General features: G+C 42.3%; 1 protein-coding gene across 9 annotated transcripts in view; it reads left to right on the forward strand.

Annotated features, from left to right (window-relative positions):
- The window catches only part of PTPRT (protein tyrosine phosphatase receptor type T), a gene marked incomplete at both ends in the record, with an annotated part of 1,075,443 nt that overhangs the window by 440,681 nt on the left and 609,577 nt on the right, over positions 1 to 25,185 (forward strand). For all 9 annotated transcript variants that reach the window (XM_081292389.1, XM_081292384.1, XM_081292383.1 and 6 more), the window contains one exon: positions 19,078 to 19,371. In XM_081292389.1, the coding sequence (XP_081148515.1) occupies positions 19,078 to 19,371 (294 nt within the window). The remainder of the gene's footprint in view (positions 1 to 19,077; positions 19,372 to 25,185) is intronic.

Here is a 25,185-nt window from a genome sequence, read left to right on the forward strand (position 1 = left end):
ATGAAATAAATGGTAGATTTTAGAGCTATGTTTCATTATTAAATGAAGCTCCACCTGGCAGAGCGTTGGAATCCATCAAGCCTTGGTGTAGTCCCCGTCCTGCCCCATACTCTTCTCTTACATTGGGTTCCAACCAAGTGCAAGTGCCCATTTGTATCTTGTTGACAATTCCTTCACCATTTATTTTCTTTCAAGTAATTTGTAAATTAATGCCTTCATTGGTATCGGGATCACAGAATATGAAGCAGAAATATGCAAAATGGCCAGCTGTTAATGCCCACTTTCGCTGACCATTGCAAAATAAAACACTGGGCTTATCCAGGGTTCAAGTACATCTTTAAGTGCATTAAAATATGTCCTTGGGAACTGGGGCTGTGCCTCAGTGGTAGCGCACTTGCCTGACACGCGTGAGGCACAGGGTTCAATTCTCAGCACCACATAAAAATAAAGAAATAAAAACAAAAATAAAGATATTGTGTCCAACTATAACTAAAAAATATTTTAAAAAATAAAACAAAATGTCTCCTTGGAGGGTGTCCTTCAATAAACTGGGCTGTCTCCTTTTATTTTTATCTCAAACAGATTCAGCTGTGTCTTTCCCAGTCTTTGCTTATTTGTGAACTTCATCTTCAAAGGGGATTCTAAAACTGATCTTAACGGAAACATTAAACATTTTTTTTGATGCATTGGATTGTGCTATTATTTGTCATATTAACTTGTAGCTAAGAGTTTTCTTTATATATTTTTGCAAAAAATTGTTTAAATGCCTCCCAATTATTAGTTTTCTATGGAATATATATACAATGTGTCAGTGATCTGTGATTACACCAAAAATTACCTCCAAAGGTAGTGGCTTGAAACAACAAACATGGACTGTCTCACAGGACTGAGTTACGAATCCTCATGCAGCTTGACTGAATGGTTCTGGCCAGAGTCTCTCAGGAGGCTTCACTCAGAGGTCCACTGGGGCCACAGTCATCCCAAAGCTTGACTGGGGGAGGGTTTACTCCCAAACTCACTTAATGGGCATTCATCAGGCTTCAGAAATTTTGCATCAGAGATCACTTGTGTGGCTTTTGGCAGGCTTTAGAGACATGTTAGGTGTTGGCTCAAATTATCAGTTCTTCACTCTGTGTGGCCCTCCATCATGCCTCTTACAACATGGCTAAGAGAGGAGGGAGAGAGGGAGAAGGAGTGAGGGAGGGAGAGAAAGAGATGGAGGAGGAAGAGAGAGGAGGAGAGGGAGGAAAGGAAGAAGGAGAAATGGGAAGGGAAAAAGGGATGAGAAAGAGGTGAGATAAGAAGGGGCAGGAAGAGAGGGGAGAAAGCAGAAGCAGAGAAGAGGGAGATGGGATGAAGGAGGACAAGAGAAGGAAGGAGAGGGAGAGACAGGCAAATAATGGTAGTCTCACAAGCTCACACTCAAAGGGATGGGCTTACACAAGATTGTGGACGCCAGGAGGAGTGTTCATTGAGGGCCATTTTAGAGGCTGCCCACAATAACTGGTCTTTAAATATCACCACAAAAGTCATGGTCTCATGCACATATTGTCCGGCATTTTCTCGAATAAGAGATACTGAATTTTAGGTCTTGGAAGTTCCTCAGTAAAAAAAGCTACATGTTAAATAAGGGTTTAAATGTATTGTACACTTTCCTGATTGACAGCTACTCAGTACTGAATCCTTAGTTGAATTTGGGGTTGTATTTCTGTCTTCTTCCTGGTCAAGTTCCATGACAGGGTCCTGGAGGACAGCATCCTGTTGGCTCCCTGCCTCCCAGGTTGTAGATTGTTCTGAGTTTTACTCTCTTACATCTTTTTAATAATTTTGAGCATGCTCTTTGAATTTCCCATTTTTAAAGAGCTATCCATCAAACTGATTGAAAACATAATTTTTAAAATACTATGCTTTTAAAAAATAATGAAGAGTGCCACCGAAGCTTTCAAAACAACACAGGCCTATTTGTTCAGCATTTCTATGTTATAGAGAAACTCTCTGTGGTAGGAAATAGAACCAAGCATAGTTGTGTTCTGAGTCAACTGAATGTTGATTGAACACAATTTTCTGAGGTATCTGAAATAATTTGTGAGTACTGATGAATTCATGTATCATCCAAAGTAAAAAGTTAATATAGACTTGACACCAAAAGTATAGCTTATAACTAGGAAAAAAAATCAATAAACTGAACCTTATCAAAATTTAAACTTTTATTCTGTGGAGATTCATTGCAGGGGCTTGGGTTGTGGCTCAGCGGTAAAGCGCTTACCTAGCACGAGAGAGATGCTGGGTTCAATCATCAGCACACATAAAAACAAATAAAATAAAGGTATTGTGTCCAATTACAACTAAATATATATATATATATATATATATATATATATATAAATATATATATATATATATATATATATATATATTTATATATATATATAAAAGATTCATTGCAAAGTACATGAAAAGATAAGCTATGGTGTAGAAGAACATGTTTGCCAACCACCTGTGGGAAAAAGGACTAATATTAAGAATCTATAAAGAATTCTTAAAATTCAACAGCAAAATAAAAAACAACAAAGAAATTATAAAATGAGCAAAAGATATGAACAAACATTTCACTGAAGAGGTCACACATGTGGCAAATGAATACTTGAACCGATATTCATCGTCATTAGCCATTAGGGCAGTATCACAAAAAACCACAGCGAGACACCATTACACTGCTTATCAGAAAGTCTTAAAAAGAGTAACACCAACAGAGTTGGAGAGAAATTGTGTTCCTCATACGTTGATGGTGGGAATATAAAATGGCATAGCCACTCTGTAAAGTGGTTTGACAGTTCTAAATGCATATGACTGAGCAATTAATCTCTAAGGCATTTGTCTCAGAGAAGGGAAAATTGACCTTCATCCTCAAACCTGTCCATCATTGTTCATCATAGCTTTATTAATAATAATAATTAAAAAGACTGGAAACAGTCCAGATGACTTCCATTGGGTGAAAGGTTAAACCAGCTACATACATAACACAGAAAAAATCTCAACAATAAAAAGAAATGAGTTAATAAGGCACACAATAGTCTCCAGGGTTTTATTCTGTGTAAAAAAAGCCAGTCCTAAAAGACCACATATTGTCATTGTTAGAAATGGAGACCATATCAGTCAATCCCAAGGAATAAAGGTAGAGAAGGAGGAGGATATGGCTATATCAGGAGAATCCTTGTGGTCCAGTTTATCAATGCTTGTCTTCATGGCTTATGGTTTTTGTATCTATTTAAAACTTTTTGCCTACTTCAAGGTCAGGAGAACCTTATTTTACAAAAGGCTTATTGTTTGCTTTAGGTCTATGATACATGGGAATTGACATTGCATTGCAGATGGTGTGGGGTAGGGCTCAGTGTTCATTTTTTTCCCATATGGATGCCTACATCTTCCTACCTGCATTGTTGAGAATATCACTCTTCTCCACAGTGAAGTGCCATCTTTATCATAAACAAAGCGGTTATGTGTGTAGCTGGATCTGTTTCTGCGCTTCATTCTGCTTCTTGATCGGATTTTCTATTTTTGGTTAATATTTCACTTTCTAAATTACTAGAATTTAATGAGAAATTTGATATTCTAAAATGTAAACTGTATGAATTGTGAATCTTACTAAATATGAGAGATTACTTATGTATCTCTCTTTGGACGAGTCAAAGAGAATTTACACCAGCCTATTTCTAAATAAGCCTTTCTTACTTTTTCTTACTTTATTCTTTTTAATATTGTTTTGAGCATTTCTAACCTTTTGCCTTTTTATATAAATTTCAGAATTAATTTGTCAAATTATTCACAAAGCCTGTCGGATATTTGATTAGAATAGCATATAGCTCAACTTGAGGAGAATTTACAACTTTACAATACTGATTTTTCTGATCATAATATGAATTATCTTTCAATTTATTTAAACCTTTCAAAATTTACTTCACTAATATTAGTTTTCAGCATAGAGAATTACATGTATATTTATCCTAAACATCTATGTGTATATCCATTGCTAAGTATTGTTATGCTTTGTTGATGCTTTCATGGACAGTTATTTTTTTTTATTAATGAGGTAGAATATAATGCAGAAAAGGACATAAAGTGCACATAAGCATCCATATAACCATCCTCCAAATCCAGACATAAACATTTTTGGTACCACAGTTACTTTCTGACCCTTCCTAGTCAATTACTCCCTTCCCTGAAACTCACCATTTTTATGGTATCTGCTGCCATTAATTGGGTACATGGCACTTTTTGCATTTTATTTTTTAATTGTAGCTAACCTGTAGATTTTAATGTATGGTGTTTTGTCCAATTCACTTGTTAATTTTCCTCATAATTTGAGATTTTTTAAAAAAAATTCTATATATTCAATCATGTAATGCAAATAATGAAAGCTGTGTTACTTCCTTTTCAATCTTTATGTCTTTCATTTATTTTTCTTGCTTTGTTGCACTGGCTAGAACATCTAATAGAATCAGGGAATTCAGGGGCAGGCATTTAGTATTTTACTGTTGATGATGATGTTGGATTTATATTTTGAACACTCTTTATCAGATTAAGGATTTTCCTCCTCTTCCTCATGTGCTAAGGGTTTTTATCATGAATGGGTATTGACTTACCAAATGCTTCCTTGCCATTCTCAGGATGATTACATGATTTTTATCTCTTAGTTTGTTAATATAATGAGTTACACTGAGTGATTTTCTAATATTAAATCAATATCACAGCCTTGGAATAAACCCAACTTGTTCATGATCCATTATTCATTATAGATATTACTGGATTTGGTTTGTTAATACAATGTGTAGGATTTTTGTCTCCATGTTTATGAGAGAGGTTGGCCTGAAAGTATAACTTTTTTTGCGATATCATTGTGAGTTTTGGGTATGATCATTATCCTAGGCTTGTCCCATGAATGTGGAAATATTTCTTCTCTTTGTGCTCCCGCATAAAACTTGTGTGAAGGTGGTATTTCACTGAAGCCTTTTATGTGTGTAAAAATTCAAACATAATTATCCTACATCTTCAAGTGGAATTTGTCCTGGAAAGATGTTTTAGCTCAGTGTATAAGATGTTTTAGTTCAGTGTATAACTCCATGGAAGTCATATATTTCCTTGGGTTCCCTGTGCCTATGTTTGAGAAATGCATGAAAAACATGTTAGAAATATCTACAACAGTGTTTGAAATGTCATAAGCAATGAATTTGCCTTCCCCTCCCTGTCTCCTCGTTGTCTCCAACTACAGCATAATCTAGTGACTGTGGAGGACACCAGCATGAAGCCATTACTTTTGTTTCTAGAGCTCAGGTGGCCTCTGGTAAAAGGCCCCATTGGCTGTGGGACCTTTATGGATTATTTGTTTTAAAACCCTTTGCCAAAGAGCAGTTATTTAGGCTCTACTTCGTCTCTTCAGGCTGGGGATGGCAGAGCATGCAGGCAGCCCTACAGGAACGAGGAGGGATTTAGAACAAGCTAATTTTTCAGTTCCTTTACATAAAGGGGCCAATCATCTCTTAAACTCTCCCCTCAAACTGAGTAGGCTATATGGATAAGTCTCTTAATCCATCTGGACACTCCTCCCTGACACTTCAGAGGAGTCAATACTTCCAGTTACTTCTAACCATTTCAGCAGCTTAGAGACTAATTATGCATCTCCCCATTGCACATAGGGATAGGCCAAGGAGAGAAATTTGCACAATAACAGTGTCTCTAAAGCCCCAGCCCCCTTCTGTGTGTGCCTTTTTCTCTGTGGCTGGTAGCATAGCAACTGCTGGAGCTGCCTGGTCTCAGGTTGCCGTGAATTGTGTGTTTCTTCCCTTGCTCTCAGCACATTCATTTCCTCTACTCTTCATTTTTCTCAGACTTACTCTGGTAAGGCGCTGCCGTGCCTCCCCAGGGCTTATTGGCTGTGAGTTCCTGGTCCCAGTGGGAGATGTGTGGCTTCCTCCTGCACGGAAGCCGAAATTGATACTATCACCTCAGACACGAGTCCAAAATGCCTCAACTGCTCCGAAGCTTGGGAGGAGAGGTCACAGGATGCCTGATAAGCTGGTCTGAATGGCCTGTTAATGGAGAGGGCTCTGGGTTGGAGACAAAGACCAGTGTAAGAAACCAAGTCCAGCAGAGATGGGGAGAAAGAAGTAGCTCACATTTATGTAAAGCCTGTCTTGTTTCAGACACTTACATTGGATCTTCACAAGAAAACCCAGTGAGATGAGATCCATTCCCCTGATTTCACATGGGAAAAGTCTGAGGCTCCAGGGTTCTTCTGTAACTTTCCTGAAGTCACACAGTTAACTAGAGTTGTAAGTCAATCTGTCTCTGATCCAGTGATCCTGCCTTTCCAATGTGCCACACTACGCTTGGAAATGAAAGTGAATTGAAAATACAACGGGGTAAGTGTACGGTGTTGGGCATGGCATGGAAAGCTGGTGCAGAGTGCTGGGTGCTGGGTTGTGACCTGAGGAAGATATCTACTGGGACCAGGCAAGCACTGTGGAGGTCAAAGAAAGACTGTGCCAGGCTTCACCCAGACTGTTGAAGACTAGCCTGCATCATTCCCATTTCCTTTGCCCTTCACATTCACTCAGTGACCAGGTCCTGTCACTCGGTCTCCCAAACCTCTGCTGCCTCTTCTGACTCTGCCACCTAGCCCCATGGCCATTGTGTTAGGCCTCTGATCACCTCTCTCCTCAGTAATTGACATGACTCCCTTATTGGTTCCTGCCTCTAGTGTTTCTCCCAAAGACCCCTTCTCTACCCTACAGTCAGAGGACTTGTCCCAAATGACCACATGCCTGTGTCACATGACCACTTTCAAAGCCTCAGAATGGAGACCTTTCAGACCTGGTCCCTGCCATTATCCTTGTTTGACCTTTTCCTGTCTCCCCTCCTCACGTGAGTTTTAGCAAGAGTGACCCCATCTTTACTCATCTCTGCAAAGGCCTCCTCCTCCCACTGATTACTTTTAGTTTCTCCCATCCTTGCCAGACCTGGTTCAGGATTTGTTTTCTCCAGGAAGCCTTCACCGACTCCGTCAGATCCATCTTGACAGCTCCTTTTGTATTCGATTCCTATTACTGCCCTGGATCGCCATGGACTCAGTAGCCCACAACAACACAAATTTGTTTTCTTAGAGCATCATTACCAGAAGGCTATAAGGGCTCAGCAGGGCATCTTGTGTTCTTTGGACTCTCCAAGGGAGAATCTGTTCCCTGTCTTTCCCAGTTTCTAGAGGCCCCCAGCTCTCCCTGCCTAGTGATCCCTTGCGTCCTCGGCACAGCCACAGTGGGGCAGCTCTTCAGTCTCTCTCTGACTGCTGCCTCCCTTCTTCACTCACAAGGACCCTGTAATTACATTGGACCCACCTGCACAATCTGGGATACTCTTCTCCACTCACGATCCCTGCCTCCATCACATCTTCTTTTAAATCCCTTTTGCTATAGAAGTTTGGGGATTAGGATTTGGACATCTTTGGGTCTATTATTCTGTGCACCTTCTGAGTGTATGAGACCCTGGACCTACTACTGCCAAGCCATTTTGTTCTGTAGCTCATGGATTTTTCATCTGCTTTACTCTCAAGTGTCTGAGGTTCTTCTAGGGTGGAGACAGTGATTTGCTTTGACCCAGTATCTTCAGAACACAGCAGAGTCAACCCTCAGAGCTTGACTGTTGAACAGAGGACCTTATCTCACCCACCTGTCATCTACCTGCTTTGCTCTGTGGCTGACCCGGGGGTTGAGGACACTGGAGCAGTTGAGTGCACTGGTTAAAATCACAGTTCTAGAGCAAGGTGGCCTGGGTATCCCAGATCCACTACGTACTAGCTGCAGGACCTTGGGAAAGGTACTTAACTTTTGTGTGTTACTTTCCTCATGGAGAAAATGAAAATGCTTATAATGTCTACCTGTATTAGTCAGCATCCAGGAATCCCCAAATCACACCGGGTATTTCAAACAGCTTCCTATTGATGCAAATTCATTGCAAAAGCGGTGGAAGTTTGCCAGAGAAAAAGGGGACACCAGAGGAGCCAAGAATGGCAGGAAGCAGGGACTACATCTGCAGCTGGGTAACCAAAAGAAATGGAGGTGGAGTTATGGGTCCTAGACACCTGAAGGAAGAGCCCTTTAGAGCTAGTGCTGGAACCTCTGAAGAGGAAGATCCTCCTTCAGCTGTAGGGATACTGCTGTTTCCTCTTCTGGTAACTCTAAAGAGATGCCGGGATGTGGGTTCTATAAGCCCAGAGCACAGCTGTCCCTGTTGCTAGAATAACCTTGATACAGGAAGAGAGCAGCTCCTTCCCTCTTCTAGCTTCTAGTCTCCTTCTAGAGTGTTCCATCTTTAGGACAAAGCCAAAACCAGCTAGCAAAAGAGATTGGAAATACGATAGTTTGAGGAGTTCCAGCCTCAGGGTCACTGAACTGATTATAAGAGTAGGGTTGAAAGGTAAAAAGACCAGAAATTAAAAAAAAAAAACAAAACACAAAACTAGCACATTCCTTTAGTTTCCTTCTCTGTAAATTACAACTCTGATAATACTTACCTTACGGTGTGATATGAGGAATAAATGAGTTCATATAAGTAAATCTTGGTATAACACTAGGCATGTAGCACTGGGAGAATTAGTTACCTGGCTGTAGTGGTAATAACGGGCTTCACCATTGTACTGGGGTAGAGACTGGGATGTCTTTGGAACTCAGAGATCCAGACTGGAGAAGGCGCGAGTTCCTTCTACCCAATTCCCATAGCAGGGCTGCTGGGCAAATGGGACAGAGAAAGCGAGGAATGCCTATGTGATGACCTTTACTGCTCTGGGACAAGCTGCTTCTGCTGTGTGGCCTCTTATTTCACAGCTGTACAATCCTGGTTCTCCTCTCTGAAGAAGAAGGACTCTTGATTCAAGCTTTCTGTGAACTCCTGATTACAGGCAAGGGAAAAACGGCTCTTCTAGAGTAATTACTCTGCTCTTAATTTGGGGAAGTGGCCCAGCCAAGCGTAATCTTGAAAATGATGAGGTGCTAGGGGAGAAAGAACAGCCCAGGGCTGTGCAGATAGGGTGTTCAAGTTGTAAAATCTCATCTAGTGCTAAGTCATTATGGAATTATGCATTTCTAAATGACTTTCTGGGTTGTGACATGACTGAGGCTGAGCTTGGTGTTAATCAGCTTTCTGTGTCTGTGACCGAAACACCTGACAAGAACAACTTAGAGGAGAAAATGTTTATTTTGGGTTCATGGTTTCAGAGGTTCGGTCCATGGAGGCTGGTTCCATCACTGGCGGCCCCAAATGAGGCAGAGCATCATGGTGGGAGGGGGTGGTAGAGGAAAGCTGCTTAGCTCATTGCAGCAAATTATCAGTCCATCAAATGGATTAATCCACTGAATGGTCGCATCTCTCTCTTAATCTAATCATTTCACACCTGAACAATCCTGCGTTAACACAGGAGCTTTGGAGGGACACAAATAATAAGTTCTTAAATTTATTTTCTTGCAGAAATACTGGTCGGAATACCCCCCGATGGATCCACTTTATCATGACATAGGAAGGGGAAAGTATTTGATGGAATCTTTTTGTCTCTCTATGGAGAGCACAAAGTGGAGATGCCATCTAAGTTCCTACTGACTGCTGAATTGCCCACCAGTGGCTGGTGGGAGTGTGATGATAATAGTAACCAACACAGTGTACTTGTTATGTGCTAGGACTATTCTAGGAGTATCAAATATAATCATTAGTTAATCTTCAGTGGCATCCCCCATAAGAGAAGTGTTATTGTTATCCCCATTTTTCAGTTGGGGCATCTGAGACACAGAAAGGTTAAGTATTAACATGCCTTGCTTTTCATAATATGTTAGGTCGGATTTTTCAATAATTCTGAGACAAAGATCTGAAAGTAGTTTATCTGGAAGTTGAAGGGACTGTTGGTAAAATGGAGCAGAAGTGAGGCATAGGAGGAAGGCCCCTCAAAGGTGCATTAATGAGTTGTAGCCCTGGGGATACCAATGTTTAATTCAACCAGGATCATTTAAAAGACTGAGTGAAACCATCCCATTGTCCTACCAATGTCCAAGGAAACTGGGATGCTTACCCACTTAACTTTCATATTTCAGTGGGTAAATGTTGTTCCTGGGAATGGTAACACCTTGGCACATCAGTCTGTCTTGCAATCATAATCCCATGGCAGTAGAGAGTCACCTAGCAGGGAGAGATGTCAGTGCTAGAGGTGAGCAGTCACCTGTGCATAGAGGTGCTAACCACGAAGTCTGCAAGAGGTCTTTGGGGTAGATCAAGGGAATGTGGGCTGAGTGCTACCAACATCTAACATAGGGCTAAAAGTAGCAGAGCTGGGATTCAAACTCATTCAATTCTGATGCTAGAATTCCATCTTAAGATAGATTCAAATATGATGAGGATAGTAAAATAGTGAAAACCACATCGTAGAAAGAAATTGCTTAGGATCCTAAGAACTAACAATATTTGTGCGAGAAAATAGAATAGTAAGGGTCCATGGCTCCTGTTCTCAAGGACCATCATATTGGGGAGATGCATACAGAAGACCCACTCAAGGGCCTGGGGACACTGGAAAAAATACCCTTGGTCCATGTCCTTGAACATCTCTCAGTCTGGGGAGACCCATCAGGTAGCCTACATACAGTGTGCAAGTTCTGGGATGAACATGTACCCAGGAAGCGCCAATGAGAAGCCTCTCTATGGCAGGGCAGGCTGTCAGTCTCTGTGTACCTGTCTCCTGTCACCATGAGTACTGGCAGCTAAAGGATTCTTGTTCCCTCTTGTGCTGTGTTGAATAATGTTCCCTTAAAACTCGTGTTTTTTCCTAAAACCCTGGAATGTGGTCTTATTTGAAAATAGCATCTTTATGGAGATAATTCAAATTAAAATGAGGCCAAATAGAGTAGAGTGGGCCCTGATCCAAAATGCCTGGAGTCCCTATAGGAAGAGGGAAATTTGTGCACAGAGCACAGATGGGGGAGAACACCATGAAGATGGGGGTGGGAGGACAGTGATGCTGGAAATGCCAACTAAGATCCAGGACTGCCGAACACCAGAGGCTCGAGGAGGTGATGGAGGATTGTTTCCTAGAGCCTGCCAACGGAACAGGGTCCTGCCGACACCTTGATTTCAGATGTCCAACCCCTGGAACTATGACACAATAAATCACTGTTGTTTGAGCCACCAAGTTGTGGTCCTTTGTTACAGAACTCCTAAAATCATCCACTCTGAATCCCTGTCCTTAGCCTTGTGACAGCTGCCTGTCTGGGGACGGAGGCTGATACCTCTATTCCCCAGAGCAGCTGATAGCCAATTATGGACACACAATTCTGGTCCCCTTCCCTCAATGAGGGACTAAATCTGTGGTGTGGTTTGTGTCCAGAGTTCCCGTGGGATTAGGTGGAACTTAGTCTGCTATCAAACACACTATCCTGCCTCCTTCTGAAAAGTCTCCCATCAGTCACTTGCACAGAATCCTCGTCTCAGGCCCTGCTTGTTGGGACCTTCTGCTAACACACCACAGAACACAGAGAACACAGTCTCAGAGGGGAGAATATCCAGGGGGTCATCCCAGAGGAGAGTTAAACCTTTAAGGACAAGAAAAAGTCAGGTGGCTGGAGAAAAGGAAGAGTGATCGGCAGAAGAACAGCACAAGCAGAGACATCTGCTACTTTCATGTCACTTGTGTGTGAAGTCGGGGGTGGGGGGGTGGGGAATAGAAGTAGTGAACAGTGAACCAGGGCGGGTGAGAGAGGTCTCCTCTTGGAGGCCAGGTATGTGCTCTCTGACTTTTAAAGAGTCTTCACCTGTTGTGTGGACAAGTGTGCTCCTTCTCCCTGCAGGTCTTCAAGTTAAGTCACAGGCACGTGCTGGGGAATTAAGCAGATATATACAATGATGTCCTGTGTACCTCCCATGTCTATGGTTACTGCTGCCGGCTTAACAAGCAGCTAGATAGTTCCAGATCTGGCTTCTCCTTCTCTTCCACTTCTGTGGCCTCAGACAAGGTGCTTAATCTCCCTCAACCACAGGAATCCTATTAGCAGGAGCTGGTATAGTGGAGTGAATACAAGCACTGCCTTGGAATCTGCAAGATTGAAAGCTGACCCCTTCTCTTACTAGCCTGGTAATTGTGATCAATTCACCTCCTGAAGCCTTAGGTTTGCTTTTTCTGTTTTGCTTCATATATAAAATGGGATTGATAATAGCACCTGCTTGGATGCATTTGGAAGGTACATCTAAAGTCATCAGCACAGTGCCTGGCACACAGCTAATCCTCAGGGAGCATTCTTATTCTGTGTCTTCACAGTCTGGGGAGCTGGAACTCCATGGGTTCACTGCACATGAGGCACTTTACTACTGAGGAAAGAGTGCAGCCTCTGAGAAGACCCGGGATTCAGTGTTGTTTCTGATTCTGCTGGTGTGAGAGTGGATGGGCTGGTTACTTGTATCTGCTCTCACACATCAAGCATCAGCCTTGATATCCGCCTCCATAAAATGGAAGTGCTATTATTTGCTTCATGGGTCACTGTAGGGAAACGGAAGAGGAAGTAGGTAAAGCACTCTAAATAGGATCACAGGACTCTTTGAAAGTCAACTCTAAACACAGATGGATTTCCTCGAGCAGTGGCCAGAAGTGGCCAGGACCTCTCCTTGCTACTGAACTATTGGTGGGGAACTGGCTGGACAAATGGAACAGATGATTCCTGGCACTTGGTTCCTGCTACCTAGTTCCTGGGGAGATGGAAGAGGAGATTGGCTGTGAAGAACCATTTGGCGGGTCATACTCACAAGTAAAATCTTAAGATCTAAGACATTTATTTAAAATGCTTATCTTTATAATTTGATAGCCAATAAAGGCTTATTGGAGGGTGTTTTTAGAAAAACAATAAAGAAAAGGAAAAAGGAAAGAAATCTGCCATTTCCTTACAACCTTAAGAAAAACCATCAACATGTCGGTATGTTAATATCTAGATGTTTTAATGGGTTTAGGAGGAGAGATTTAATTTTCTTGAATTTAGTTGAAGTCAAGACTTCTAGGCCTAGGGAGGGTGTCTGAGGAGGACATGTTTCCGGAGGAATTTGGGGTGTCCATTTTCAGGATGATCACCAAAGCCATGGTTGACCCTTCAGAGTGAATGAAGCAGCTGGATCTTAAGTGTTAACTAAATGCCATCTGGAAGAAGGGTGCGGAGCTCCGTCTTCTCACAATGTGGGCTGTGTCCAGCTCAATCTGGCATGAGGTGGCTCTCTTCTTCCAGGATCTTAGAAAGAAGGGTCTTTCATTAGCTAACCCTCCCATAGGACCCATCCTTGAGTACCCCAGATCCTCATCCCAGAGGTAATGGCATGGTCCATCCCAAGGTGCCCTGGGGTGTACCTTCAACTCATTTTTCTCTAATGAAGAGTAAGTAGACAGCACTTTTCTGCATTTTATTTATTTATTTTAGAATCTGAGTGTCTTTCTATGGACTTTATAAACATGCCACAACTTATCTGGCCATAACATTCTTGGCACATGAAACACTCCTGTAAAACCTGAGTATGTGCCATACCATTGTCCAGATAATAATGGTTGGGAGTGAAGATCCCTAGCAGGCTGCCCTGGTCCCAATCCTTGCTCTTTGGATGACTGATTGTTTGACACTGGTTGAGTTATTTAATGTATATCCCTTTCTTCATTTTAGAAATGTGTAAATTACAAAAGTATCTACCTACCAAGTTCGGGTGAAAATTCAGTCAGTCACTATTTGAAAGTGCTAAGAGCAGGGACAGGTGCCTAAGAATGTGCGGTACATGGCAGCTGCCACTGATGTCATTCTTACTTATTATCATCACCATCTTCTTCGTCACGTACAAGTGTTTCATATTGAAATGATCAAGGCAGGGAACTCATTTTTTAGTCTTTTTATTTTATTTTGATGGGCAGATGTATTTTTTAGATGCTTGTGGGAATTTTTAGTGAGTCTTGTGTTTAAAAAATGTCACTAGTCCATGGTAAGCTTGAGTCTTATCATTGATCTCATCTGGAACCCACTATGTTCTTCATAGTCTGCTAACTTGGGTCTTCATTTCAGAAAAGTTTTCTATAATTATGTCTTTGATTACTATTCAGTGCTACTTGTCTGATGTCTTTCCCCCTAAATACTGGCAATGCTTAGCCTTGGTGTCCATTCTTCCATTCTTTGTAATGTTCTCCTTCTTATTATTATTCAGTTTCTTTGTTGCTTCTCCTATACCTCTTGTTTTTAGGAAAGATTATTAAATAATTTTCTACCCAGTTAAATAAGATATCAAATGTTTTTGACCATTGGCTGTGTATCAGGCAAGGACATAAAAACTTGTTCCTGTGGGCACCTATGGTGGATTGGATACTGTCTGTTTTTAGTCTAGGGGACTGTGAGGAGTCAGGGCTACTCCTGGGACCTCCCAGTCAGGATAGAGCCAATGCGGGCCAATTACAGAGTTTAGAGGTGCTTACAACATGAATCATAAACCAATCTTATCTTCTATTCTCAAGGTAAAAGCATTGAGAAGTACAAAGATTGGGTGGCTTCTATCTCTATGGACCACCAGGGTTACATATCTGGTAAGGCCAGGACCCTGGGCCTGCTGAGTTTCCATTCATCTTTGGATCTTCCAGCCATTTTTAAATGAAGCAGCACTACTTACAAACCCGTAGACTATCTAATCGGAGTGGTGCTTTGGAACACCTTTGTGCCTAGACCTATGGTCTATGCAACTAAGAAGTTATGCAGCAGATTTGGAAAACAACCAGTATGGTTCAGTTAAAGATGCAAGGAAAGCTGGTCTATGTGTGATAAGTAGCATTTGCAAGAGAATGGAAGGGAACATGGCGGACATGTGTGTCTGTTATGTGCCCATGTTGGCAGGTGGATTGGGGCAGGGTGTTCCTGAGGACATTTGTGACTCAGGAAGTTGAAATGCAATTAAGAAGGCAGCCAGGTGAAAGGAAGGGGCATTGGGAAGTGTTAGAGACCCCGTCATCCTCACCTGAACCGTGTCAAGACCCACTTCACATCTTAGAAACATACAGTTTTTCTCAAATGTTTGATTTCTGACTGGAGCAGACAACACACAACACACACACACACACCGCTCGATCATGGGCTATTTGAAGCACTTTTGCTCTCTGTGGGAATTTCTGGAAGTCAAACTGTTACAAGTGCTCACAGCAGGGAAAAAAAAGACAGAATTGGTCTGGAGATTGCTGCCTGAGGATGATGCTGAATCACATTAAGAGGTCACCTCACCATCTACACGTGGAAGGAGAGCTCTGGCAGCTCATGGACAGCTGCCGCCCAGGTCCTATGGTCCGCTCACGAGGTCCTTGTCCTCACCGTGCTTTGTGCTTTGATGTCTGACTAGAAGGAACAGAGGCCATCTCTCAGCTCAGGTTGCAGCTTCCTAGAAGCAAATCTGCCTCCCTCTTGATTTTTATTTTTTCCAAATTTTGTGAGCAGAGATGCTATCAGGTGTCCAAGAGTTACTCCAGTCTTCGCACAGTCGACTGGGCAGGGGTCAGGGAAAGAGAGGGCTTGGTTGTGTCTTGTGTGAAAAGACTCACGGATGAGAACTGTCATGTGTCTGCCCAACCTGTTTTTAGGAAACTATCAGGGCTTCAAGATCTGAATGAGGGTGCCAATAGAATTACTTGATTAGAAGTTAACGGTACAAGGTTGGAGGTTCATTTCTACCAAATTTTCTGAGGCTCAGTTCTGACTAATATTTAGTGGTACTCTTCTCAGCCTCTGGGTCACAGATATTTCCTTCTGTTCTTGGCATAGACCCAGCAGGGGTTATACATGGGTTTCACAGGGTTCATGGATTCCTGAAATGGTGTACAGAACTCCAGGTAATGTGCTGCTGTGAATTTTCCTGGGAAGAGAGTTTGGGATTTCCCACGAGATTTTCAGGACCTATTACCAAAAAGTAAAAACTACTGGTTTAGACTTTCCTTAAAGACTCTTCTGGTTAATTACACAAACATCTCAAGTACAAGAGGGGGCGGGGAGGGGCAGCCCTCTGGTCTTGAGCTCTGCTGCCCTCCTCCCACTCTTCTAGCTTAACCCAGCTCTGCCTGGGTCTCTGTCTCCTTCCCAATGACTCTAGTGGTCTCCGGATCACTCTCGTCCTCTAAATTGGATTTTATGGCCATGTAACATTCATTGCATTATCTTGTATGAGGAGGATCCATACAAATAAACATGATTTTCTATGAATTTTCAAGATCATGCTGCTTAATAATATATATGTTCTGTGTCTTACTCCTGCTTCTGTCTCTATGGACCACCAGTCCATGTGTGTGGCTAAGAATGCCAACTGTACACCAACCCACCACTGAAAGGAAAAGAACAAAACAAAGCAATAATCTGATGACTTCTTGGTGCCAGAAACAGAGATGTGATAATGAACATACAAAATCTATCCTGGAGGGGACAGAGGGTGAAAGAACCACGGTGATTAGTCTCCATGACCAATCTACATGTGAACTTGTGAACCTGCAAGTCATTTGAGATGGGGCATTTATACACTCATGGAGATGTTTGTTGTTATACTTGACTTACCATTAGAAACACGTGAGAAGAGACAACATTTGGAAGGATAAATACCTTATTATTTTTCTGATGATGAGAAATGGAAAACACGATATCTGAAGTAGAAGAACAGAAAACCATGGTGAACAGTCAACGGAAGAGGGCTTAATGTAACCACTTGCTGGGCCCCCAAAGCATTAAAGTCTGCTGTTCTTAATTCTGTCGAGGGCCAGTGTGTGAATTATTATATTAAGGAATTAGGCAGAGTCATCACAGAGCTACAGAATATCACCCTGGGGGCCTCATTGGAGACTGATGGAAACTCTAGAGATTTGATATTGGCGATCAAAGGGTCTATATATTTAAAATGCACAAAGGATGAGCCTAGAAATTATCTGCCTGCCAACTTAACTTCTCTACCTGGAACAAATTATCCAAAAATCAATTTGCAAACACCTTTGAGATAACAAGGTCTTGAGTAATAACCCCCATGGCTTTGTAAAGAAAAGCATCTAGCTTGACTAATCTGCGTAATTTCCTTCTCTGACCAAAAGGCAGGCTACAATAGAGGCAATCTGAAGTTGTCCCTTAAGATTTGCTTCAAGTCACACTGAGAAAATATTGTCCACCCCTGTTTCACAGAAAATTATTCTGTTTCTGAAGAGTCTTTGCTGCTAGGTAATTAATTAGAAGAGAAATGCTGAGTGAGGCTCTATCCCAAAGCACACACCCCAGTTCCAAACTAGAACTCATACTTACCTTCACCCATATGAGTAGCCCAGAGCCTTTCCAGGACTGACATGTTCTTGAATACATCTGCATTGCACTCCATCCCTAAGTACCTCCTCAACCCCACCTTTTTATTTTACTGTAGGAATCACTGGCTCATTCATGTCCCTTGATAGATAACCCCATTCCTGGCCTTTGGTCCTAAGAAAATATCAGACAACAAGGACTGCCATCATTTGCACAAAGATGTTCATTACAACATCATTTATAACAGCAAAACTTCAGAATGACTCACATGTCCAACAATGGGAACATCATTAGTGTGATAACCCGATGGATCATTCTGTAGCTATTAAAGACAGTGAGAGCAAAGTCCATGTAACATATAAACCAAGTCCTCAGGATGTTATAAATGAAGGAAGAGAAACAACTCTGCATTGGATCTCTGAGTTATTATAGCCACATTAAAATTATAAGTATATGAATAAAAATTGGAATGAACATAGAGAAATTAAAATGCCTGCTATATTGGCTGGTGGGGAAGAGGGCTATTTCTTCTTTCATTTTCTTTATTATTATTCACTGCTTTTTGTTAAGAATAACAATCACCCAGTTTGCTGTTAAATAGGGATATCAAGAGCCAAACAGCCTTCCAAGGGGAGAGCCCATCTGGGAAGGCATGCAGAGGTTGGTTTCTTCCTGTCTTATCTGTTTCTTGACCTTGGTTAGATGACCTGTTTGCTTGGGTTTCCCAGATTTTCACCCATCAAAATAGAGACAATTAACATTGCCTAAAAAGTAAATGAAATAATACGTGTGAAATTTCCTGGTCTCTAAAAATTTCAAAAGAACTAGGTACAGTGCCCATGCCTATAATCTCAGGTACTGGGGAGGCTGAGTCAGGAGGATCCCAAGTTTGAGGCCAGCCTGGGCAACACAACAAGACCCTGTCTCAAAATGAAATATTTAAAAAATGGGCTGGGGATGTAACTCAGTGGAAAATGCCCTTGGTTTCAATGCCCACTATCCACTCCACACACACACTTATGTGCACACATGAATAAGCACATAAGAAGTACTTCCTTTCTGCAGCTCTGCCAAGAGGGCACCATAAATACTGTTGAAATTCTGGCATGTTTAGCTGACAATATGGAACTTAATGGAAGGGAGGTAGCAATGCAGAGCAGGTAACTCAGCAGGACTTTTCCTTTGACCTTGGATTCCTACTGGGTCCACTATGGCCAAGGGCTCTTTCTCTGCTGGATGGAACCTGCCAGAGTGTGCAAGCAGCTGAATTCCTGTTAGGCCACCATCCTTATTCTACCTAGGCTCATATCACCCTCCAGGGAGGACTTCTACTGACAATCTATGTGTTTGGATGTAAAAATGCTTATAAACTACAGATTCCCTCAAATTTTGTGCCAAACCTCACTTTATATAAAGGCAATTTCACTTGAGGATAGGAAGCAGAGGATTCCTTCTGGTGCCCTTGCTGTATGCTGGAGAAACCATGTCCCACACTGTCCTTTTCTTTTTTCTTTCAATGAAGGAGATATGGTAGGTGTTGACTATAGATTCTGAACAAATGTCGACTCAGGTTATACTGACAGAGACCTAAAAACTAAAGCAGGAGGTGAATGGGTCCAAAAGGGTCATAGGACTGTTTTACACAGTTGTGCCAGGACTCTGTCCCTCCCCATGACTTGCTCATCTGTAAACCACAGGGGCTGAAAGTCCTGTGTTGATGCTTGTCTTGCAGAGCCTCCCACCCCCATCGCCCCTCCAGAGCTGCTGGCTGTGGGGGCCACCTACCTGTGGATCAAGCCCAACGCCAACTCCATCATCGGGGACGGCCCTATCATCCTGAAGGAGGTGGAGTACCGGACGACCACGGGCACCTGGGCCGAGACCCACATAGTTGACTCTCCCAACTACAAGCTGTGGCATCTGGACCCCGACGTGGAGTACGAGATCCGGGTGCTGCTCACACGGCCAGGCGAGGGTGGCACAGGACCGCCGGGGCCTCCCCTCACCACCAGGACCAAATGTGCCGGTAAGCACCACCTCCTTCTTCTGTGATCCATTGTGGGCCGCTGGGCCATCGGGTGACTGGTCCTCCTCTTGCCCAGGTGAGAGTCAAGGTCTGGGCCCGGCCTTAGAGGGCCTCTGGCTCTGGACTGTGATTCTAACCGAGAACCTCATGACTAGCTGTGTCATGGAGAATTCCTGGTTCTGGCAGTGATTCTGATGGGACACTGACTCTGTTGGTGTGGCTCTGCGAACCCCTGACATCATTTGTAGTTTGAGGCTTTCTGGTGCTAATCCTGCCTCTGAGGGCTCCCAGCCCTGCTTCTCTGAAGGTTCTTGGCTCTGACTCTCTGAGGGCTTCTGGTTCTTACTGTGTCCCTTGAAGGCCTCATTTAGACTATATCCCTGTGGCCTTCTGATTCTGGTTGTATGTCTAGCATGTGTCTGATTTCAACTTTGTCCTTAAAGACCCATGGCTGGGCCTGTGACCCTGGGATTTGGTCATTTCACTATTGGCTCATAGTTTGAGTTTTGTCTCTGAGGAGCTCCTGGTGCCAACTCTGTCTTCAGTACCTCCTGGTTCTGATGGTGTCTCAAAGTTGATTCTGGAGCTGCCTGAGTCCCTAAGAGTTTTCTGATTCTGGATCCTCTGAGGCTCCTGGCTCCTAGTGAAGTCTAGGTTGGGGCTGTTTTTCTAAGGCCCGTCTGGATGCTACTCTGTCTCCTTGGGCTTCTGGAGCTGTTTCACTCAAGTTTCTGGATGTTGCTAAAGAATCTTCTACCTGGGGCTATATGTTGGAGGGTCCTTTGGATTCAGTGGATTCAGTTGTATTTGTGAGGCCTCCTGGCTTTGATGGTATTTTTAATAAGGGACTTTTGACTGGGACTGTATTCCTAAGATGTTCTTGGCTTTGAATGCAACTCAAGAAATTAGAAGAAGTCGATGTAGTTGTTTTGTTTTTCTTTCAAATCATATTATTATCTATTTTTTTTCAATCTAAGTAACCAGTCATACATGAAGGAATCAAGGCTCAGTATCTTAAAACTTTTTGTCCAATGTCATAGAGTTGGCCAATGTCATAGTCAGGATTTGCGCTCAGGTTTTCTGACTCTAACCCCCTTGATCTCTGGTTTCATCAAGATGAATAGAGAGGTAGATGACGTGGGCATGGTGCACAGAGCGGTTGCTGCACTGTGGGGAGGGGCTGTTCAGGGAAGAAGGCAGCATTGACTTCCAAGGGAAAAGGGGTCACTGATGGAATTCTGGGGTGTGGGTAATGAAGGGTCCATTAGAAGAGAGACATGGAACAAAAAGCAAAGTATTTCAGTTCTGCTATAAGGTGACACGTTATAGCAGTGCTAAAAATCACTGTTCTGTGCCCCATACTACAATGAATACCATAAAACTATGAGAAAAAAAATAATGGGATTAGGAGCACCTCATACTTCATCAGTGCCACAAAAAGAGAGGAAGCTATTAAAAATGGCGGCACAAGTTTACAGGTGTCGAATGGCTAAGAAGTGCATGAGTACCATGATACACATGGTAGATGACCTTGAGAACTTCAGATGTTCGCTTGTGGGGATGCAAGTCAGAGGGCTTCAGCCTGTGAGATACTGTGAAGTGCTAGCAGGATGGCCCTCTGAGGCTGGTGGAAGGGTATACACCAGATACTGACCGTTGTGGCTCACAGCACACCTGGTGAACTCATGGAGCAGGCGGGTGTTAAGAGTGTGTGTGTGTGCATTTGTTTTGTGCATCTCTTTTTGTCTGGATGCAGTTTTGTACTTCACTGATGTTTTTTGCATACAAAATTATCCACAAGAAAACTTATAATTTGCATTAAGTTTAAACAGCTCCCTGATAGAGCAGGTGTTTTAGAACAAATTTGAGTTTTCAACTGTTTTGGAAATAAATTTGAATGTTCTAGCAGAATTAACTGGAACCATCCCTAAATATCTCAGAAGTATATCTTGTAGCATGTAAGCCAAGGGAAGTGAGTATTTCCATCTCTTGGAAATATTGCTTTGAAAGTTATTGAAGCACTATGATGAACAGAGATGCCATTTTTTAAATTATTTTCAAAACTGGCCTTTGGTAAAATTCCTCATTGAAACCTGATTATGAAACTCACTCCTTTAAAAGGACATAAGGGTATGTTATTAAACCAGATAATACCTTATCTCAGTTTTGCAATGCAATCGTCATCCATAAAAATAATTGACTTGATCCTACTGATGAGACTACTCTCTTTCCATGGGGTAAATGTAAGAGTTGTCAGGGGTTTTGATCTTTATAAATGATATTCAAAGGACTTTACCAGCCCCCCTGGACTTATTTGCTGATGATCATATAATACATTTGGAAATTCAATTGCAAGATGATCATCTCAATAAAAATTTACAATCTATTGCAAACAGTTGCCACAACTGTATAATGGATTTTACATGTTGAAAACACAATGATCTGACTATCACTATAAAAATTATGACTTGGAATGCTATTTTTGATATTATATTTCAAGAAATGCTGGTGTTTAAGTAAGTTACAGCTAAAATCTTGAATAACCCACATTCTACAAAGTGTGTCATCAAGAAAATAATATCGTTTCTCTCATTGCCTCTGATGGTAGAATGTTCTTCGCTTTGTAATTAATTTTTAAGAGAATGCCGGGATTGTTATCTATCCATTTGTGGATGCTCTTTATTGGCATTGGTAGTCTGAGTTTTCTCTCCTTCCCCTATTCTATTATTAATCACACTGAAAATGTGCTCATTATTTTGCAAAACCAGAAAATGAGAGAGTGTGTGGAATGTGGGAGGTATCATTTCTGCCCAGAGGAATTTACAGGCTGGGTTAAGATTCCAACCAAACAGCAAAAGAGGTAAAACATAAACCTGAAGCTGTGTGTTGAAATAGCACACTCCGTGGAAGAAGACAGGGTCAGCATCAAATAGCAGTGCTCTCAGAATAATGCAGAGCAATGTGGTTCTCAAAGTGTGGTCCCTGGACTAGCATCATCAGTGTGACTAGAAATTAAATGTTTGTCTTCCCCCCAAATTTATACATGTTGAAACCGAATCCTCAGTGTGCTGGTCAGGAGGTGGAGGATTTGGAAGGTAATGATGATGTCACAAGTCTCGTAACAGAGACTCCAGAGAGCTCCTTTGCTCCTTTGCTGTGTAAGGACACAGCAAGGAGATGGGTCTGCGAACCAGGAACTGGGCCTTGACCAGATACCTGATTTGGTGACACCTTGATATTTGTACTTTCCAGTCTCTAGGGCTATAAGAAAATAAATTCTGTTGTTTATCAGCTACCTACTTTATGATATTCTGCTATAGCCACTCAAACGAATTAAGACAAATATCACCTGGAGAATTATTATAAAGGAAAATACTCTGAACTAGTCTCTTGACCCAATGAATAAGAAATGCTGGAGTTTGGCCTGGGAGTCTGTGCTTTGAGGAGCCCCGTGACTGATGCGGATGCACAGCCAAATGGAAGAATCGCTGATATGCAGTGACACCTGACCTGACCCCTCTATAAATGCCCTTTATGTAATGTGATCCTTAAGGTGGCTCTGAGAGGTAGATGTGGGGGGATTTGTATTCAGAGTTATGAGATCAAGGTCACAGTTCATGTAACTTCTTAGAGGTAAGTCTTTTGGAACTCTCACCCTGTGGTTTATTTATTTATTTTTTATTTATATATGACAGCAGAATGCATTACAATTCTTATTACACATATACAGCACAATTTTTCATATCTCTGGCTGTATACAAAGTATATTCACACCTGTACTTTGGATAATAATGACCATCAAGTTCCACCATTATTTATCACTCCATGCCCCCTCCCTTCCCCTCCAACCCCTCCGCCCTATCTAGAGTTCCTCTGTTCCACCCATGCTCCCTTTCCCTATCCCACTATGAATCAGCTTCCTTATATCAGAGAAAACATTTGGAATTTGTTTTTTGGGGATTGCCCAACTTCACTTAGCATGATTTTCTCTAACTAACTCCTGTGGTTTGATGGAGTTTTTGGCCATGGGGACCTCCTCTCCTCCCAAGTGTCTTCTTGAAGGTGGGATTGGGTAGTAACCGTGGAGACCTGCTAGAATGAATGGCTACCTCAGTTCTTTTCATCAAACACTTACTGAGTCCATTCTATATGCTGAACTCTGTTCTAGTCCTGGGTGGCAGAGGCTGGCTTAGTAAGGACCTGCTAGGAGCCAGCAGAGGTTCGGCAGCAGGAAGTCACAGGCTCAAGTGCATCTCAGTTTATCAAGGCAGGTAAGCATGTGATCTGGTTCTACCAGGAGGAAGGAGTCACCTACAAGGTACCCCTCAGGGCACTAGGAGCAGAGTCAACTCCTTGAGCAAGGGGATTGTCAAGGGTTTGGCTTCAGAGTATCCCAGACCAAAAGGTTGGAGTTTGGAGCAAGACTCCTAGCCGGTTACACTGGAACCTAGACAGACCATCATGTGGGAATCCAGGAATGTGACAATGGGGAAAGGGAGTCTAAAGTGACATGCCAGGCTTCTGGTTCAGATGACTGAGAGGTAAGCAGCAGTACCATTTCCTGAGATGGAAAACACAAAAGATGGGCAGAGGAGTAGTTTGAGCTGTAATATGTTGTGCTGGAGGTGAAGGTGAGTATCAGGTAAGGGGGACCCAGAGAGGGACTAGGTGACTGCCTCCTCTTCCATGAGAACCTCCTGATTTTACCTGGTCATTAGGATCAGAGATACATCTTCATACTAATGAAAGTGATTTAATTCCCAGTCTTTATGCCATTCCCTTGAAATACTTCATTCATTTTTATGGTGGTGTTCATCATTTGGTTCCTTGTTCTCATTCTAATCATTCATCATCTTTTCTGGAAATGCAGGCCTTGGGGCAAAGCCCATCATGTGTATCCAAGTGCTTTGAAAAGCTCAAAATGCTCTTTAGATGCCTCTAATGAAACAAATTATTATTTCTTGCTGTTGTTGTTATGGAAGTTATGATTATGAATTGTTATATGAAAACAAGGAGTCCAGTTCTCAGGACTGATTGGCACCTCAAAAGGAGACCAAATTCTTTTGTTATTCTTCCCTATCTGATGGGAAGTCCCATTTCAGGACATGATACTCATATTATAATCTGGACTCTCAGAGGTGTTCTCCTCTAGAACATTGGATGGTTTCCCCTAGCACATCCTCACAGCAGACATCCAGGGGATGATAGGAATTGGGTCCAGGAGAGCTGAGGGGTGTCCATCTCTGCCTCTGATAGTACGTTCACAATCTCTGAGGCAGCCCATTCTGCTCATGGATGGTGTTATTGTATTCTCTATCCTTTGTCAATGTGGTTTTGAATTTTGGGATGAGGTCATACATGGACACTATCCTTTAGGTTCAAAAGAAGAAGGACAGCAGGCAGGCTGCTAGAACTAACTATCTGGAGTTCACAGAAGAACCAAGGGCAGTGACCTTGAAGATGGTTGCCAAGGTCAGAAACTGGGGAAAGCGAGTGAGATGATGAAATATATAAACACTGTGATTCAACTTGGCCTTCCATCTCTTCTGTTAAGTATCACTTTTAATAGTCTGGACACCTGTGTACTGATTTCTTAAAATTATCATCTGACATCAGACAGAGATAACTTCCTCATTGTTGCCTCAGATCTGCCTCTATGCAACACCCGTGTATAGGTTCTGATTTTGCTTTCTGGAAATACTCCTTCTCATTAAAAAAAAAAAAGATCTTCAGCAACCTAAAGTGTCTCTTTTCTGACCTGGAAACCTCTTTGCTTTCCTCCCCCAAAGCCCTTCTTGATCGAGTCCCCAGGGA

Source organism: Spermophilus citellus (assembly GCF_964194105.1).
Source record: "Spermophilus citellus genome assembly, chromosome: 4".
Classification (NCBI taxonomy): Eukaryota; Metazoa; Chordata; class Mammalia; order Rodentia; family Sciuridae; genus Spermophilus; species Spermophilus citellus.